The sequence below is a fragment of the Homalodisca vitripennis genome, chromosome 2, assembly GCF_021130785.1.
Source record: "Homalodisca vitripennis isolate AUS2020 chromosome 2, UT_GWSS_2.1, whole genome shotgun sequence".
NCBI classification, from domain to species: domain Eukaryota; kingdom Metazoa; phylum Arthropoda; class Insecta; order Hemiptera; family Cicadellidae; genus Homalodisca; species Homalodisca vitripennis.
The window spans coordinates 139,136,161-139,157,711 of record NC_060208.1 but is presented as its reverse complement, the minus strand read 5'-3'; the positions used below and the strand labels follow the sequence as shown (position 1 = coordinate 139,157,711).

At 28.8% G+C, this 21,551-nt stretch overlaps 1 protein-coding gene across 10 annotated transcripts in view; it reads right to left on the bottom strand.

Annotated features, from left to right (window-relative positions):
* Positions 1-276: 276 nt before the first annotated feature.
* The window catches only part of LOC124354817 (septin-7-like), a 122,758-nt gene continuing 101,483 nt past the window's right edge, over positions 277-21,551 (bottom strand). For 8 of the 10 annotated variants that reach the window (XM_046805554.1, XM_046805555.1, XM_046805558.1 and 5 more), the window contains 3 exons: positions 16,369-16,504; positions 15,103-15,257; positions 2,345-7,368 (listed from right to left, as the gene is read on the bottom strand). In XM_046805554.1, the coding sequence (XP_046661510.1) occupies positions 7,290-7,368; positions 15,103-15,257; positions 16,369-16,504 (370 nt within the window). In that variant the 3' untranslated portion in view covers positions 2,345-7,289. Of the gene's footprint in view, positions 802-2,344; positions 7,369-15,102; positions 15,258-16,368; positions 16,505-18,806; positions 18,868-21,551 lie in introns of those variants that run through there. The other 2 variants (XM_046805550.1, XM_046805557.1) reach the window with 2 other exon arrangements.

Genomic DNA, 21,551 nt, shown 5'->3' with positions numbered 1-21,551 from the left:
ATTGTTTATAATGAAACATATTTAAATATAAAATGTATATGATAATAAATATAATAATTAAGACATCCCATTTGGATGTGTATACTGATTAACATGATACTGAAAACCCCACGTGTTACATTATACATTAAATTATCTTCTGGCCTAAAAATTCTCTTTCAATAAAATTAATAGCATTATCTTACTACATTTTTAACGTTTTAATTTAACATGTACTATTTATACTATAAAGGAACAGAAAAGGAGGAGTTTAGAGGCATAAAGAAAATACTACTGTTGACTAATTTAAGACTGATTACTTTACTCGTAATTGAATACATCACAGCAAATAATTAACAAAATTCCTAACCAATCGAATAGCACTCCGCAATCACTAATACGAACCTTTGGAATGAAAAAGTATTATAAACATTCAATTATTTCAAGTAAAAATTACAAATAAAAGCAGCAGCTATATATATACACGTTTGACTCATGATCAGAACAAAATAAGTTTGCACCAAAGTCTCTCTCTTACCCTATGCTATGTACAAAATGTCATATTGAAAATAAAATACATAATCATAATAATTTAAAATATTTACATGGTGACACGTAGTACATATTCTATAGTTACAGAGCTATGAGAATTAGTTGAGAATCCGAGTCAGTGGTCCGGTGGAAGCTAGTCTACTTCGTCTTCAATCTTCATCCATCTGCCTTTAGCTTTTTTATTTTCACCGCTTTTCAATTACATTCCAAAACAAATGTTCCTAAAAGAGCCCCTTCTTCTTGTTCTTCTTCTCCTTCCCATCCATAGATCTGGAACATCCAAAAAATCTTTAAAAAAATCCTTTGATAACTAATGTTAGAACAGGTCTACACTGGCTAATTTTGAAGATAGTTTATTGTGCCATTCTTTCAAAACCAACTCAAATTGGTTTGTTTTTAAACACTTTAAAAATAATTTACTTTTTTTACAAACCACGCATAAGAATAAGCAATATAATTCATACAGTTTGAAATAATAACACACACCTGGCTTTTGTGTGTACTTATGAGCGGAAAAAGCTTTTCTAATCCTAATGTTGTCCACTCAACTAAAAGCTACATTCAATCCTTGTTACGAGTATGTTGAAAAGTTTTAATGATTTTAAGAATCTTTTAAAGAGAATAACAAATAATTGTTAGACTAAATTTATTGATCCCTTATTGCCTGAACACATTCCACATAAATCTTGGCCGATATAACTTAAAGAACAACTAACTTAGCTGAGATGAAATGTTTTGTTATTATCTCTACATCAGTTGAAGAACACAACTACAGTTTTAAATATAGCATCATATATTAACTTATCCAAGTAGAGCTTTTTGAAACACATCTATTGGTAAAACTCTACTGCTATAGTGGCAAGCTCCGGACTTATTATCAGAAGGAATCAGACGCTTACTGTTCATCAAAGAACCTTTACAATAAATCTCTATCAATTCTGAATTTATTTGAAAACACGCGGAGTGACGGAGACACTGCTATATTTGATCAAAATTCATTCATTTTTACTTAGCTTCACCATTTTAATTATAATTTCATTATTTAGTACATTACAGTGTCTCGGATAAGTCTGTTATCAGTATAACTCTGAATTTGTCACTTTTACTACTTATACATAAACTAAGTACTCTTTCAGAAACCAAATTATTAGGAGTCAAAAAATATATATACATGATTATAATATCGACAAACACCACAAGATCGTGTGTTGCAAAGACACTGAAACTGTTAATTAATTAATGGTCAATGAAACTATGAATAAAATATGAGTAAAGCACTTAAGGCAAATAAATAACTAAATTATGGCAAATTTGAAAATGATCATTCCCAACAGGTAGTGAAACAATCAAGTGGGAAAAAGGAATTAAGGTAATTTTTTTTTCATTTTTATAACTTGTTACAAAAATAGACACCTCAAAGACAAAGTGACCTTGATTACAAACCAATGAAAAAAGGTTAATCATATGATGTAATGACTTTGTGAATAAAAATACACATAAAAACATATTCATGATACCACTGTTGGACTTGGATGAATCATAATTTGGTAGCCCTGTTCTGAAACATTGTGTTTCGGACTTACGCCACTTTGTGTTTGAAGTGACAATATGTACATTAATAGAAATTCCCATACATTCCACAACAGCTGTGTCTGTTGGATTAAATATCCAGCGATGTGACAAAGTGTTTTCTTAAAAGACCACTATAAAGTTAAAACTGTTCATTAGTGCTGGTATATGAGGATTAATAAACTAATAAATAGTTAGGTACTTATTCATTAAAAAAATGGTAAGGGAACTGAAAAGAAAATAATGCATTTTTATGATCAAGAATTTAATTTTGTTCATCAATAAATATTAATACCTGAAAATAGTTAGATTCAAGTTTATCTTTTTACCAATTGCAGCCACAAGAAAATTTGGCACAATTTGGATTAATTCTTCTACATCTTGTACAACAACATTCATTTATAAATATAACAAAATAGGAAACAACAAATTCTAATAGAAACTACAACTTCAACGATAAGAAAGCTATTAACTAACATAATAAATCATTATTAACTAGAAAATAAATATTCAAGTAATAGATTAGTAACTTCATAATATAATACAAGATCCCTGCCTAAACAGTCTTTTAAGTACAATATCAATACTGAGGTCAAATATAACAAGACTACTTTAACTAAAAAATAGTACAAAACTACGAATGCTAAGATATGATTATGAGTATTCTGGAGACTGTAGCTGACGTGTCACAAAGGACCATTTATGTTCTACTCAACATTTTTTTTTTTGAATAATCACAATATGCAGGGGTATTAAAATTTGTTGGAGTGTAATTACTTTTCAGTTATTCAATTTACAATAAAAAATAAAACTACACAACTTAGGTCTCAAGAAATAGATTTTCTTACACCATTTGAAATTCTTCATGTCTTCTGCAGAACTGTTCAAAACAGTTGGTGGCAAAAATCTTAAATGTGAGCATTTGTCTAGTTTTATTAGTTTTAATGATCAAGACAAATAAAAATTAATGGTAATAACGGGTAATAATTATCACCCATACAGAAATGTGAATTTTTACAACCAAGAACCAACTGGTGTTTATTCAAATTTTCCGAACATTTGATGGATCATATACACTTTTTACATAAATGTTTAAAAACAGAACAAAAACTGTGTATGAACAAATATTATATAAATTATGTGTGACAAATGAGATTTCATTGATAATTAGTTTTATATATTCAATATCAGGGTAGGATCTTATTTTAAACCACACGAAGAGGTTGAAAACTATGTTTTTGATTCTTTGATTTATGACACTCCATTTTTAGGTCCTAAATTTTAGTGTTACTATTTTAACTCTCCACCTACAAATTACTGTAGTGACTGGTTTCCCATAAGAATATTCAAAGAGAAAATTATTCCAAAAATTTAATACAAATCTATTTTTTATGTATTTTCAAAACAAATGTTTTACAGGTTACGATGAATTATCAATAAGAGTCATAAAGATATTGTGTAGTGTTAATTACTAAATAACTGACTCATAACTAGTTTATCTTTTATATCACATTATGTTCCTGAAACATTAAAACATTGCCAAATGAATTCTGATATAAAAAAGGTGGCTACTCAAGATATTATAGTTTTAAACCCATATCAATTCTCTTTCCTCCTTCTCAATAAACTTCCTGTGTCCGAGTCCCGTGTCTATTAGTAATTATTAAAATATTTGGACTCAAATTAACTCTTTGAAACAGAACATGGCTTCAGATCTAGAAAATGAATTGTCACAGCTAATAAGACTGTTCTAAATATAAGAATATTTTTTAGATATTTCTATGATTTTAATAGTGTCTTGCATAAAATGTTAATACGTAAACTCCCTACTATGGGACTATGCTAAAAGGAGTTAGTTCTGTATAAATTTTGTTTTGCAAGTATAGTTTGTAAAAAACATGATTACCACAATATTCTATCTCAGTTCTTTGTTGTTTTTATGTTACATTCAAGAATTTCTAAAATATATCAATACATTTGAATTATGCATGTATGCTGGTAATACTAACGTACTAGTAAAAAGTAAAGCAAAAGAAAATGTAAAAATATCATCTTATCTTGATTTTGTCCAAATAAAATAATTTGCTCCTGAATTCTAATAAATCACATTATTTTTCTTAGGAAAAAATTTTTAAAATGTCTGAAACCTAACATTTTAAAATTGATATTGATAATCATAATAATAGTCCTATGATTTTCTTCTCAATAAAAACTCCTTTTACTGGATAGAAATATATATTGGGTATAAATGTCACTCATGTTATCATCATAATCATATTAATAGTACTAAGGTTTTTGGCCTTTTATTCAATAAAAATGTATTTTTGAATAACACTCATGTGATTAATAGACAGACTATCATGTGACACATATGCACAAGCATGATAGTTTGAAAAATATATAGACCATATACGGTAAGGATTCTTAATTTAGAAAAATGCAGTTTGACAGATTCATTGTATTCATGCACAAAAGTAAGTTAAGGTGATATAGAATATTTATTGGTTATTTACTATGCAATGGGTTCACTGAAAACTCACTTTTCATATAAGCATGCACAGTGGAACCAGCAAACAGAATTTGGAAAAATGTTGAGACAAAAAAGTAGCATTTTAGAATTTAAGTAAATAGATTTTATCGAGCATCTTTCCCCCCAATACAGAATTATAACATATAATGACCTGTGTGTGTTGGAATGTAGAAACGATGGTAAGGAATATCAAAGTGTTTATTAATAATAGCAATCAATAATAATCACTGCAGTTAGTTTTGAAAAAGTTTCTCAGAGAAATTACAAGTGAGGAGAGCTGTATAAAGTTTAAAACAGAATTGAAAAACTACCTAATCAATAAAAGGCATTATACTCAATACATGGATTGTTCTAATGGGCATATTCTGTACATGCTGATATTCACATACATTTAACGTATTATTTTTTTGACTAAAGAATATTCTGATTATAATAACTACAGAAAGAAAAAAACTGAATACTTTACTTGTACAGTTAAATGTATTCTAAGCCTTAGGTTATTTTACACTGTTATAGAGTTATCTCAAAAACAGTTTCACTTATTTAGTAAAAACAATTTGAGTATTAAATGGTCGCAATACAGATATTTGAATCCGGAATTTAAATTGTAACATTAAATTTCCATCACAGTTTATTAGGTTGTCATTAATTTTTTCATGTAAACAAATTAATTATGATGGACTTAATCTCTGTTAATAGAGAAATGGAATATGATATTAGAAGATGGATTTGATTATATGTGAAGATGATCATATTATTTCTTGAGTAATATTTATATAATGATTATAAGGTAACTGGTGTCGGTAAATGCCACACAGATTAAGCTTATTCTGATCAGTTAAAATACTACAGAACAAAGCTTCTCAAATTTACAACACACCATAATCAAGTTTTATGTTGACTGGATATTTCTTCTCATTACCAGCATGAGTTCTATTATTTACATAAGAATTGAAATGCATAGAGTGATCGGTGAATGTGGAATGAAGAGTCAACCAAAAACACAATATTACAATTTACAAAATGTCAACGATATCCCCACATAATGTGATGTTCTTATTACATCAAACTAACACACTGTGTTATAAGTGAATATTTCTACAATAATATGATTGAGGAAATATTAGTTGGTTGTACATTATTAGAGAATACAAACCATAAACTATAAAGCTTAATGTTACATTGATTACACTTCTTAAATTCTTAAAAACACACTACATAAAAACAGAGTTAAAGTTTATGTGAGACATAACATAAAGCTTTAACTGTATAAATACAAAAATCTTAAATATGAGGTCAATGATCAAACAACAATAAATCAAAAATTATTAAAGAAATATTTTTGAACCCCCATCTAGTATTTTATTTTCACGATAACATAGAATACGTTTCGCTAACAACAAGCATTAAATGTGAAAAGTTATTACACATTACATTGAGGAATACAACAATCTATTAATTTTGTTGGCACTGATTACAAGTATATTTTAAAATTTTGTAATGAATGTCATTTTCAGTTAAATGAAAAATTGTGCTTTGATAATTTAAAATATTCAGTTCTCAAACCATACTTAGTTAATAGTTAATATTAACATAATGACACAAAATGCACAGCTCTAATCATCTAGTGGCAACAAACTAAAAAAATAACAATTACTTTACATTTGAAAAAATGTTTGTTGTAGACAGAAATTTTGATACCATTTCTAAATAGCATCCTTTATAGACTGAGATGACTCACCAAAGCGAGGTGAATATATCTCACGATTATTAGTGTTAGCAATTGTTCGACATGATGTTGAACAGAAAACTAGGATGATAGAGATATCCTTTAAATTTCTATTATCAGATAACTAATACTTCACTGTAAAAAGTGTGTTTTTGTGCATTTTTCACTAAACGTGTTACATTTCCCAAACATAGTCTCCTTATTATAGATTATTTTTTATCACTTCATTGACAAATAATAACTCAAAATGACTGCCAAAAATAAATGAAGTTACTCTCATTAGAAAGGATAAGGCTAGAGATATTCTACTAAGGGCCAAAGCCTAGATGACTCATATATACTTCAGTCACATTTTCAGATTAAAACAAACACCAGAGAGAACACAGTAATTTCATTTATTCATATTTAGTTTTTTTCAGAATTTTCAATGTTTTTGTTATTTATTCACCCTTTTCCCAACATTACAAATAGGGCTTTATTAATTCTGCCCTGGACATCTGGCAACTAAATTTTTCTATTGCCACACAGAAAACCAATTCTTATGACTGAGCACCAGTTATAAAGTGAATATTTGCAATGAAACAATTTACACAGTTAATTATTTTCCTTTTAATCCAGCAAAACCATTTGCTTGACATTGCTCTACCAAATTGTGAGGATTCCAGATACATTTTTTACTATGTAAAGATTACTAATCTGATACTAAGCCTTTAAAATTATGTAACATCACTAGTTTCAAAGTGATGCATAAACTCACAACATTGAACTATCGGCTGATGGTAAATTAAATTTAGTTTTGAAATTGAATTTGGTAGACATTCATTCAATTACAGTCTGTAATCAATGCCAAGCAACATACAGTGACAAAAACACAAAGTCTGAGAGGAGGCACTTGAGACGGTGAGGCGGACATGAGCGAGCGTGAGGTGGCTACTGCTGCTTGCACTCACTGCGGTGCTGGAACGAGTGGCGCCGAGCGACCGCAGCGCTCATCACTCGCTTGGGGAACCTGCAGAGACAGCTAACTCACAACCATGCAACAACCATGCGCTAGCCATGCTACCAGACATGAACATACAAGCAAGGACACACAGCTGTCTGCTCCCAACTTTATTACACTTAGTACTTTGACAGACATTGAAGGAATGAATATTTGACTAACTTTGTTGCACAACCCAAACTTGTGCTCTGTATTACTGTACTCAGTAAAATGTTACATAAGTATTAATTTATTTCCTCAACCTTTAGCTTTAGTTTATTATACCTACTAAATGTGGTTTTGCTATTTTTGTACACAGTAATGCCACTAGCACACAGAGCACATGGAATTCTGTTTTTTTATATTAAATGATTAATACTCTGCTCATACTAAATGTTAATTCTACCCTCAAAGGCTCGGTGTACTATTTCTACAATACACTTACAGTAACATACTATAAACCTAAATCTATTTGTCCAATTAGGACAAAAAGAAAAACAGATTAACCCAAAAAATTGATACCTAGAAATATAAAATATTCTTACTCTCTACGTTGCCCCCAGCAATAAATTAGTGTGATGTATGATTTAAACCTTTATTAAGATTATTATAGAAATTGTTGGAATGCACATTTTTTAGGCTTTGAGTTGCTTCTCTATGACAGAAGAGAGAATTTCTGTTTAGGACTGGCCACCATCATTTTTACCTAACTTGTATTATCAATTTGTAATTAACAATAAAAATTGATATTGTAAGTATGTCAATTTGTGATTGACAATAAAAATTGTTATTGTATGTATGCATAATTTAGCACAAAACATGAAATTGTCGGAGAGTATTTTTGAGCAAATGATTATGTAGGTTTTTGTAACAAAAATAGGAATTATACAGAAGGGTGATCCATGTACCTAATCATCACAAAATTATGTTATGTATTTTTTAAACCAATGGTTTTTTTCTTTAGTATAACCAGTGATTCTCATTCACTAACAGACAGTTTTATTTTTGGCTAGTTAATAATAATATTCCAGGTAAAATAAAACCATTCCATTTGGTTATATGATCATTATTTCATTGGTCCAAATATGGTGTCTAACATCATTATATAAAAAAATTAAAACCGTACATAAAAACATGCTTACTTGACTTGAATATTAAGCTTACATTGCTTTATGGTTTAAATATTATCACCATTGTGTTTTATGGTAAATGACAACAAATACCCGCAGTTCTAAAATCAACAACAGAAAATGTTCATATCATTCCCATCATGTACATTCTTAAAAATTATACCTTTTTATACTTTACATCTCTATATTATGCTTTACCACTTTCAAGGAATATTATAAAACTTTTCTGTCTCTCTTTTACAATTTTTTAATTATTTTAGTTTTAGTATTTTGTAATAATACTGTTCACAATTTTGCTCTGAATAGAAACTAGTAAAATCTGTTGCTGTTATTTATAAATACATTAGTCTCTTTTAGTAGTTGTCTTTGGTGGCCAATCTCACTTGCATGTCTCTTTTCCACAGTCTTTCAAGGAATTTATGTTAAATTTATTGATTTACAGTTTGTCTTGCAGGTAAAAACTCTTTATGGACTATGCGATTGGAATCAAAGAAAGAAATGAGCATGGTTGACTTTGGATTTGCTCATTCTTTTTCAGACGATGTGAATTGGAAGTGTGCCATTCTTTAATCTGATGTTTTGTTCCTGGGTCGTATTTAAAAATCCAAGATTCATCACCAGTGATAACATGTTAAAAAAAAAATCAGCATCTCTTTTAATTCCTCCCAAAAGATGTCGACAAACTTCAATTCTATTATCTTTCAGCACAGTGAGATTTTTTGGAGCCAATTTTGCACAAACTTTCTCATTTTTAATTCTTCTGTCAAAACTTGATGTACTGTCGTATGGTTGAAATCATGTTGTTGTGCAATCATTTTTGTAGTCAATCAGTGATCATTTTACACCAAATCTCTGATTTCCCAATATTTTCATCACATTTTGATTTATACCATCAAAAACTTGAGTGTTCTTGACAAAGTATCCTCACCATAAGCTTTCTTAAATTTTTCAAACATTACAGTAGTATTTTATCAAGTTTAACACAAGATTTGATTGCTAACGTTGCTTGTAATTTTGTTCTCACCCATTTTTGGAACACAAGTTAAACACTTTTTTACTAGAAGTTTGTTTACAGCTCACATGACAATAATATACTAATGAAATTAGTACTCATTGTTGATCAGCTGCTTTTAGCTAAACATGTGACTACTTGTCAGAGTTACAGAGTTGTCAGTGTGGTAGGAAAAAAACATCAGTCTCATTACTTTATTTATAGGCCTTGTATTGTACAATAGACTAAAACCAAAATTAAACAATATTTTAATATAATAAACACCTCATAAAGCTTTAGATTTTATTTCCATTTTGTAAAATATTTTTATAATTAAAAATTAAGAAGAGGTTGAGATACTTAATTTTTCCTGTATATTTGTACTGTACACAATTCTATGTTTTAGGAGTGATAGAATTCCATAATTACTCATTATTCATTCTCAATCTTTTCATAGAAATCAGTTCATTATTAATTGTTATTTTTCAGCACTCTATTAAAAATAATCACTATGCTGCAATTATTTATGACACATCAATGAGAATTACCAGTACCACGATTGGTTTATATAAATCAAACAACTGTGTTACCAGTTCACCACTAGAATAGTAAAACTATTGCCCGTGAGTTATACAAATGTTGTTAAATAGTGTGTATGCATGGTTACGGTGTTCATGAAAATAAAGTAATTTTAACAACATAAATAATTGTTCTACACTACTAAAAATAAATCACTAACTACTTCTACATATTTTCTGTGCAGTCTACAAATTTGTGTATCCTAATAAAGTTCAAATAAAACAATTAATGTAGCACTCATTACAACCGTGAATGAAATAACAAATAACTTTTTACATTAAAAATGTACATGTGGTTGTTACTAAACATTAGGCCCACTTTAATCTTATGGATTTAGAGTTGTTATACTTTGGGCCAGGAGAAACATTTAAGTTCTTTGAATTCGATTTTCTCAAAGAAAAACACAAAAAATCTTTTATCTAAATGACGTAATTGTTTTTGTAAAAAAAAAAAAAAAAAAACAATCTTTCAAATGTACTTGTACTCATATTTTTTAATGAGGTACTAAACTAACACAGTAACATTAAAAAGTAAGGCTTGATCCTGTTAAAAAATAAGATCAAGAAAGTGAAAGTATGCAACATATCATATGTTTACAAAATTATGCCAGACAAAAGACGAAATGGATAAAGCATTGCTGATAATCTTAGCAAAGAGGTAGCAACTTAAAGAGCTACAAACTTAAGTAATTGCATCACAACCAAGATATAAACCTGATAGAAATAAACATTGTGGTATGATGAGACACAGTTTGTTACTATCACTTTGGTAACAATCATTTGATATTTCCCTACCTGTACATGAACATATCAATAACAGCTTCTCTGTTTGGTTGTGTTTTACACTCTAAAGCTGTGAGCTATTAATTGAAAGAGCCTGTTAAATGTAATTAACTGTTCAGTTAAAATATGGTTTTATGATAGCACAACCATATGTTTAATTAATTTAACCACTATTTTCAGTTTGTTTACATTTATAATTGTCTTAAAAGCATAGAGTAAGCTTGATTGTAACAACATGTCTAATATCAAATTTTTCTGCACCGCTGTTGAGCACAGAGTAAAACAGTATCCAGATAAGAAAATTTATAACCCTACAAAAATTAATGCGAAACTGATAGTCTTTTAAAAATCTCCAAAAAATCACAATAGTGTATTAATTTGATCAAGTAGTCAATTGTGTTTACAATATTACCAATTTTTGTAACATATTTGGTACTTCTTATTTCCCCCAGCTGTACATGAACATACCATTTATGGTCTCATGGTAAAGGTTGTGCGCCATTTTATGTGCCATTCAAAATATTATAAAAAAACATTGTGAAAACTGTGATGCTTACCCGCAAGCAACGAAATCAACGGGTTAATTAATGAACTCAACATAATGTCTTTATTTCTTTGGATACATCATACTTGGTATGTGTATAGGTATGATATTAATACTAATATCACACCTACTAATAGGTTTTATACCTATATTTATTAATTAGACCAATTGACTTTTATACAAAACAGTTTAATCGAGTGACATAATTTATTTTGAATTTAAAATTATTAATGTTCTATATTTAAATGTAAACAATTTTAGGATTGTACTAAATGTAAAATTCACAAAATGAATGTTTGATTACACATATAAGATAGTTTATTTATTTTAGAATAAAAAACACTAATTTTTAGAATTATTAGAATCAAGGAAAAAAGATTGAAGATTCAGAATCATAGATAATAAACCCTACCCATTCCTAGTTTATTTAGAGTTTTATTTTATATTGACTAATATATTAACCCTATGCACTCGAAGGCAGTATTAATAATTTGTCCTTGGAGCTCATTTGGCAAGCTCTACTGGCTGCTGCCATTTTGTCAGAAGCGCGGATTAGTTTGTGCCGTAACGTTATCTCAGCTCGTATGTCCAGCTGTACTGGCCAAGTTATACTACATCCATAGCTCGTAAGGCCAGTACCAATGGCCACTAAACATAACAGTTATTTTCTAATAGTCTCTTTGTTTTATATTGAATGGTGAGTGCTGAAACCTATCGAGCAGCTGTTTTTTTTTTTTTTTTTTTTTTAGTAGTTTCTAGGTAAAGCAGTAAATTTTTAATTAGTCTATAATTCTTTTCTAAATATTGACTGTGCAAATAAGATGAATGACGCAAATACACTGAAGTGATAGAAACCTAAGAACTTTTACTAGAAGATGTGTGCTAACAATTCTAGGTGTGTATTTTTTTAAATTGTATTCGGTAAAAAAATGTAGACTGAGAAAAATGTAAAATAGTTCATGTCTGAGTATAACATAACTGTAAATGGCTACTTTATAATATTTTGTTTACATATCTTTGTTACAAAGATACATATAAGAGTTAAATTTCCCAAATGTATGTTTATTTTTGTATTAGAAAGATTCATTAAAAATAAATTTTAAATTAGTTTTCATTTCTTCTTTAAACATTTTTAATTCATATGCAAATAACACGGAGGATATTGAAATATAATTCCGATCTGGGGAGGCAAACAAGAAATATGGCCGCCGAGCTGTCAATGAAAGTAGTGCGGCCATCTGTACTGGCCATACGACTTGCAAGGACTAACTACGGCAAGTTGCAAGCTGTCCGCAACCTTGGTATGGACTGGCCTTTCAAGCACAAAAGGGTTAAGCATTTTAAATTGTTATGTTCCCATCGAGCAGACATAAAATGATATGTTATAATATGTAGCCTACAGTAGCCTTGCAATTAATTTACAGAGGGTTTTCGATTTTCAGTCTGTTGTAAAAGAATGTGTAGAGAAAGTTACACATTTAATGAACAGTTATTTTACTAATATCTATAGCACACCAAAAGCAGCAAATATGATTCTATTACTGAACGGATGGAATGAGTGGTTGAATGAGTGGTGATGAGTTTTCATTAATAATAAAGCAAAAGCAGTTTACAAAGCTAGCTCCGGAATCTCACTACAAAATTGTACAATCATACTCAAAACATATTGCCTACAAAATAAATTAAATTTTACTACATCTATTTTGAGCTAATGTCAGGCATTTAAACTGCTGGCTGGTTCAAATAAAAACAATTTATTTAAATTAGTAATGAGAAAAGAGTGTTTATTTCTTGTACATTATAATTAGCAACATATACCATAAGTTTAGCTTCCTACATCCCCTGCCCAAAATGAAGGTATATAGAATAATTTTAGTAGTAGCCCTGTCATGTAACACTCCCTTTTGAGGTTTATAAAGAAAGGAAACATGGTGAAAATAAAGCTCTCCAAGGTGACTCCATCCAACTTAGCGCCCTAAATGAAATTAAAATTTATTGTGTTTGTTCCAATAGTGACAATTTTGACAGTGTGGTCAGAAATAGGTTTTATTGGTACTATTGGTTTTGGCTCATAAGGTCTTTCAATTTTGAAGTATTACTTAGTGGTTCCTCCCATTACAAGTGTTATTGTATTCCCTACTACACATTCCCAGGAGGTGGAAGTGACTAAAATCCAACAAAAACTACCTCAGTTGATGTTATAAGATATTCTTAAAGGAAATTTGAAAGTTCTCAATCATTTAAAAGTTAAGATGGGACTTTTGGAACACCTGTTATATCAATTTTTAACTAAATAGTTTTAGCAAAAGTTTTGTGTAATTTATATAGATAAATAGCTGTTTTACTCCATTATTTTTAAGTTGTGTTTCTGCTTTACCTAACGAACATAAACTTGAAGGATCTATAAAAATGAGTTTTATTAGTCACGTGGAAAGTTCCGACTAACTGCTCTTCAGTGTTAAATGATAATATATACATGATATATGATCACTTTGTTTTAGAAATATAATGTAATAATTTTTAAAATTGATAATTTCAGTAACTTTGTGACACATTTTACAACTTTTTAGTAATAAAATAATGAAAATGGATCCCAAAGATTATAACAACACATAAAATTACAAATAACAATAAACAATGTTACAAATTACAATGTTGAAATACTTGTTGCAAATTTAGAAAGGCTATCTTAACACTCATTAAGTAATAAAATTTTAATTAAAGTAATTATGTAGTATTTACATTGTGTGTGTGTGTGTGTGTGTGTGTTAAAAACGTATGTATATGGCATTAAGAAATGTCATATTTCAGAAGTTTCAATAAACATTTTAGACCAGGATTGGTAACGGTTTTTTATATAATTATTTTATATTGCTTAACATGTACAATACTTGTTATTTTTAACGTTAGAAAGCACTACAAGAAAACAAAAGTTATTTTTTTCTAGAAAGCCTATTTTATGACGAACATGTGCAATTGAGATACATTCACTTCCAACAAGAAAGTCAAAATATTATGATTTTTTAACTAAATCTACAGTCTAAGGCTGGAAAATGCCTCGGCCTTCAGGTCAATTGCCCCCTCCTCCCATTTAAACATGGCTATTTTCACCAACCTCCCCCCCTCCCACCCAAAGAATCAGTTTTTAAACGCTGATGTTTTACGTCTTAGATATACTAAAAGAAATGAAATATTAAAATTTTTAACCATTTGCACCCATCAAACTTTAAAAAAATAATCCTACTTTATTTGCCGCTAAGACTTTATTTATTTTTTATAACCTGCTTATATTTAATTCTAGATTTAAAATATCACTTATTTCATTAAGAGTTGGATCCCACCTTAGGCAATCTTCAGGCTGATATTATAGTCGATAAACTCTTACTGCATTATTACAATAATTAAACATAAACATTTTGTATGATAATTCCACATCTAAAATTAAACTTAAAATGACCAGTCAGCATTAAGTTAAGAGCCAAATAAAATTGTTAATAAAATTAATTGGATTGAAAAATTAACCTTCACATAAAAAAAATGAATACTCAATCCAGGTCCAAAATTAATGTTACAACTTTATATATATGTGTGATTAAAGAGGAACACAAGAAATAATAATCGTATGTTCAAAACAACCTGATAATTAACTTATATTCCCCATTACTTCTATTCAGACACAGTAACATGAAAGTAACAAACTTGTCTAACAAGTGACACATCATGATAGATTATACTCACTCTCTCTCCAGACTCCGTCTCCGCAGTTCATCCAGACTGACGCCATTGGAGCTCTCCCAGGCAGCAATCTCTGCCTCCAAAGCCTTCCTCTTCTCCTCCAGTTCTGACACCTGGGCCTCCAGTGCCTTGCGCATCTGGTCGTGCCGTCTCTGCAACTGTAACAGAAATGTGACTCCAATACTCTTAGACAATAAAATTAGACCAAGTTATTGATCCTGCAAAGAAAATCTATGAGAGTCATGAAACATTTAAGATATCTACTAAAGATATTTTTTCTGAACTTGGTTTTTTGGACAGTACATGGATTACATATATTTGAATCAATCAATATTATGTAAAACGATTTTTGGATCCTATACTAAAAACTAATACACATACATATAATACTTGTTTTAATAGACCTGTTGATAAAAAATTTTGAATTTATAAAAAGAAAACATATTACAGATGTGTGATATATTTTATAATTTATCAACAAAATTTATAATGGAAACAAATATTTTAAAATAAAAAAGAGATAAAGGATTATTTAACTGAGTTGTCCCTGTATTCTTCTGAGGATGTTTTAAACATATAAGCCAGTTAATTAATTTAAAGAAGAAATGGATAGATTTTCAAGATGTACGTTGCATATATATTTATAAATGGTAACTTAGTTTATTAATATGTATTACAACAACGTACATCTTGAAAATCTATCCATTTCTTCTTTAAATTAATTAATTGGTTTATATATTATATATAATAAATAATATATATATATATATATATATATATATTATATATATATTTATTTATTTATAAAAATATATTGAAGTGACATTAGTATTCGTACCTTATAAATATTATGGAATAAAGTGGTTTGACTATTACTATATCTATGAACGCTAGATATTATCAAGGCCATTGATAAGCCTTCTATGTAACCAAACAAATTGTATAAAGCCCAAAACCATATTTATCTTAGGCTGTTTTTTAAATCATAGCTAAAAATTTACTTCATTTTAAAATCATTTCAATTTTATCAACCAACCCAAACATAATAGTTGAAAAAGTTTATTCCTTACACTTTCAAGCATTTACTTTATATAGTTTCCTATTTCTGATTTATTGTCAAAATGAAAGAAATAAAACAATCATTTATAGACTAAAATTAAAATATATTACTGGAACCATAACATATATGGTCATTTAATAACAAATAGTCAAGTCTGGAACTAAAAATTAAGTTTTTATAACAAATCTTAGTATACAGTAAATACATACATCCACTTCTGAATCTTTAAGTTTCTGTTTCTTCTCCTTAACCTTCATCTCAAACACCTGCTCCATCTCGGTCTCCATTTTCTTAAGCTTGGCATCATGCTCTCGCTTCTCCTCTTCCATCTGTGCCAGAGGGTTCCTGGGGACACAACACTTCACTGTTACATTGTTCATCTTAAAAGTTGTACTTATGTACATTAAGTACTAGTTTTACTACTCATCAAATACAGGTTTACAGTGATAATTTTGTCTTAGGGAAAAGCCAAGAGACATTTGAAGACAATATTTAGTGATGGGGAAGAGGTGTTGAGAAAAATAGTAAAAAAGATGGGGAGATAAATTACAGGGATGTACTGAGATTATGTGAAGAGAAGATCTAGAAAGAATGCTAGAACATGTAACTACACACTGTTATCACCATGTCACTGAATAATAACAGTAAATTCAACTGCAAGAGGCCCAGTCCTCATATTATATGACCTCCATCTACACCTCCACTATAGCTGAGATGCACCAATTGTTTACAACAATTTAGTTCTGGTTGATATGAGAAGCCCGTCCAATAAATGATGCATATAATGTACAAATGATTTTTGCTCCATAAAATCTGAAAGTGCTATTAGAACAATATATACAAAATAAATCAACAATTTAATTTTGTATATACTAGAAGTGAGAGCAAGATACTCAATAAATTAGAGTTCTATCAATGTAAAATAACTGTGACTAAATCCAGTTTGGATTATAAATTTTATGATGAAGTGAAATAATGAAAAAAAAAAAATTGGAGTACATAATAAAGCAATAGTTGACTTAACGGCCATTGGACATTTCGGTTGGTAAAGTTACAGAACCATCATTGGTACAGTAGAACCATTACTGTCAAGAAAAGTTCAGTTTGGAAGAATAGAACATCCAGAGCCAAAGAATGACATTTTCATTGTTTTGATGAAGAAGTGTTTAATCAGCTTTTTCCTATTATTTTTTCAGTTCCATCTCTGTACCAGTTAAAAAAATGGTATGAACGATAATAATATTTACAAGCAATAAATAAAAATCTGTTAATATGGCCTCTAAGTCTTTGTGAGAACATTTTTGTTAAAAAGCTTCTGCTTCATTACTCATTATTCTCCTTTACAATTGGTATCCTTCATCAGCCTTGTTTCAGTTTTCATTGGTGGCAATTTTAAAATTAAAAGGCGTATTGAGTCACTTTAAGACCTTTGGTATATGTTTTCGTGTTTATGCTTTCCAACTGTATTCATACCAATAATATAAGTAACTGACTTCATAACTGAATTTGACCTAAACTCAATAAAAATTAATTCTGTAACTTAATTGAGAATGGATCATTTCATTCTGCATAAAAATTATGCATTTGAGTGGACACTGTACCAATATTAATAAAAATAAGTTATATATTGTATTTTATTATTTACAGCTGAAATCTGAGTAACTTTAGTACAACAATATTATACTGCCACATTTCAGTCAAATCTAATTATTACTGCAGACTTAAATAAAGAAAATTCAACTAATAGCTCTGAAATCAAAATATAAACCTATAAATTTTATTAATACACTAAAAAAACTGCACAGTTTTAAAGCTATAATACACTATTGCCAGCTGTAAAGATTATTTTATTTAGCTCTTTCAGAATAATAATTTTTTTTTATGAAAGGACAATGTGTTTTAAAAATTTTATTAATACTGCCATAAGCAATTAAAAATTAATTTTAATATTTGTCATAAAAGATTAGTATTCAAATCAAATGATCTTAATGACAAATTAAATGTTACGATACTATTTGAGCAAATATTTATATAAATCAATATTGTTATAATATTTAAAATAATTGTTAGTTTAGCAAAACTATGTCTGTGTTAACATTTAGGCAGTATATGGGATAAAAGTCTATAATCTAAGTAGCAAGAAAAAATGTTGCAATCATGAATAAAACAAAATATACAAGTCGAGTGCACAAGCAAGTGAAATACTATTTACAATTTGTACAGAAGGCAATCTACTTACATTGGAAGGAAAATGTATTTAAAAAAAATTAAATCTGTTCCTTTCACAACCCATACAAAATACAAACACATCAAGAATATTATTTAAATACATGCTATTCTATATTATGATGTTGTTTTATTATTATCACTATATTATTAATAATATAAAAAATAATCTCTGAACAAATTTACAAAAGGGACCAGTAATGGAACTAGCAGAATTTAATGTTAGATATCTAACAAAAAAACATATATCAAAATCAAATATTTCAAAAATGACACATATATTAACGAATGTAATAACTAAAACATGCTAAGAAATAAATACAAAAATAAAATCACAACAACAAATACCAGAGTGCTATGACAACAACAAACATCAGAGTGCTACGAGGAAAAGCTTGCTGGCCCCTCGGCAAACAACAGATATTTCTCAGAGGACTTACCAAACGGTCATAAAGGTGTTGTTGAGTCCTTGTGAGCACAAACTGAAGTAAAACCATTGTTACCAACCAAACAGTGAAATTGTCAGGATGCCAGCAAGCTTTCAACTAAGCACAAGGCCATGCTGGTTGTTAAAGCGATTGCTCCTCTCAAGCAAACCAAACAATGCAAAGCTTGGGCATGGCAGAGTGCGCTTATGATTGAACATTTGTGTCGAAATGTTAAAACATCCTCTCTGATTATAGATACTGAAGAACATTGTTAATCAGCTTATGATATTAAGTAATAATGTAAGTTTATTTGAAGATCCAAACATACAACAATGTATATTATGATCTTTGATATTATCTACGATTATTATGATTATCTATGACATTAATATCTCTATTAAATGATTTTTAACATGTTAAAGTAACTAATACAAAGTTTTATATTTAATTCAAAAGATTGTATATCAGTGATTTTCATATATTTTTCTCAATGAGGAACTTACAACGACAAACTTCATGAATTTGTAAGGTCTTTATATTTGTATTGTATTAGAACTTCCAAATTAACTGTTTATTTGATTTAATCACTAAGTATATTTTCTTGATTTCGATCAGAAATATATACGTAAATAAAATATTAACTTATATTATAACATGACTTTAGATATACAGCTATGATATTATTTGACCACAACAATATTAAAAATGTAATAACTACATATTTTATGTTTAAGATAATAACATAAAATGCCTAGACATAGTAATTATCAAGCTATACTGTACTGTGTCTTTTTTTAATAAACCATTTAACATTTTTAACAGTTTTATATCTTTTAAATAGTGAATTTATAATCAATATTGTTATGTAATAATTTAGAGATTGTACCAATAATATTGTTTCCAAGTCCTAAAGGTTCGCTAAGTTGTTTAAGATTACTTTAATTTATAAATGGTTTGTCATACCATTAAAATAATTCCTGAACACGGGTACTTTTAATTTTTTTGAGGGGGAGGATGGTCCACAAAAGCAGCCTTTATGTAATCATAGGTTGTCATATCTTGTTTAGTAAAAGCAGTAATTTGCTGTAAAATAAATCTTTCAAGATCAGAAGTTTAATTGCAATATTTTTATTATTTTAAGTTAACCTAAATAGTTTACAGCAAAATATCTATTATCAAAGGCCTTTAACACGAAGTGCAACTTAACTATGTTCAAAATAAATATTGTCATGATTTGCTTAATGGACAACAGTAGTGGAACTGGAAAATAACAGTATTTATATGTTATAGATTAATGTTTAGAATGTCTGGCTCAATAAATAAAAAAACACCATTTTTTCAGGAGTCATGAGACACCTGGCATCCACATTATTATAGAAATCAACATAAACCATCAAGTTCTTCTAATATAAAATCAATAAATAAACTGACTTGTCTGTCGTTAATTTTATTTCATTCCTATCTGTGTGAATGTCACTGTTGTTTGTTTAATTAGTTTTAGGAGAATATTCATGACATGAGGTTTATCCAAAAAGTATTTGGATTGGCAACTTATATTTTGCTCATAAATATCAAAGTACAAATGATACAGCAGATTTTAACTTTTTTTATCAGTCTTAATTATTAAGTTGCATCAATCTACTTACAAAATAGTTATTTAAAGTAGCATCCTATCTCAATCCACATAAATATATTTATTGCTTTTTAATATATCAGAAAAAATTAATCAGCATAAAAAATACATGAAATGCTGAGGACAATATATTAAAAGACAGTGAGATGAAATTGAGAGAAGTTGTTGGTATGATAGGTCCAACTGTGGTGATCAAGTAAATGAATTACAGACAACCCTGAAATTCCAAAAAGTTCAGCAAAGTTGCTGAGAAATGAAGACAATGCTAAAAATATGTTGTGTTCAGGGATTGTTCACTGTTCCTGGGGTCAACCAGTTAATAGAACAAATTCAGGAATACTAACTGAAAATTATACAAGCCATTTACATACCATTCTTGCAAAGGCACAAACTCATCAAAGTCAGAACAAATAATATTGTCATTGTAGTACTCCAACTCACAGAGTACAACTTTAGTATAATAGTATTATTTAACACAATTCAATAATGTTGGTATAACACCAAATTTAGAAGTCTAATAGCATTCATTTTTGCCTCACAATTCATCTTATGGCTGTTCTATTCAAATCCAATATCAGCTAAAAGGGTTGTTTTTGTTGTTGTTGAAATTCTGAAATTGTTGAAATTTCAGAAAATATGACCTAACAACTTTACTTAGTTCTCAAAATTGATCTCAAACCCACTATGAATGAGCATTGGAAACAGTCCTAGGGCACATTTCAGGAATGAGAAGGGAATAAGTTTAAAAGATGTAAGCTAAACAGGTCACTTCTAACAATTGCAGTCCAAATACGTTGTAATAGATTTTGTCCATCAATACAAAAACTTTCAAAAACCTATTTTATTCATTACGTTTAAATTTTGTGTATCTGTACCATTTAAAGAATATCTAACAACTTAAAACTATGTATACATGTGTGTTTTTTATATTAGCTGTACTAATTTCTTGTCACCCTATATGATATTTAGAAGACATTCAGACACTTTCAACAATCAAAAGAAATCTTATCTAAATTCAAATTTTGGTAAAATAAAGGACTATCTGCAACTGATCTAGTTAATTACCTGAGAAAGCCAAACCTTTTTAAATCAAATAAACCTAATT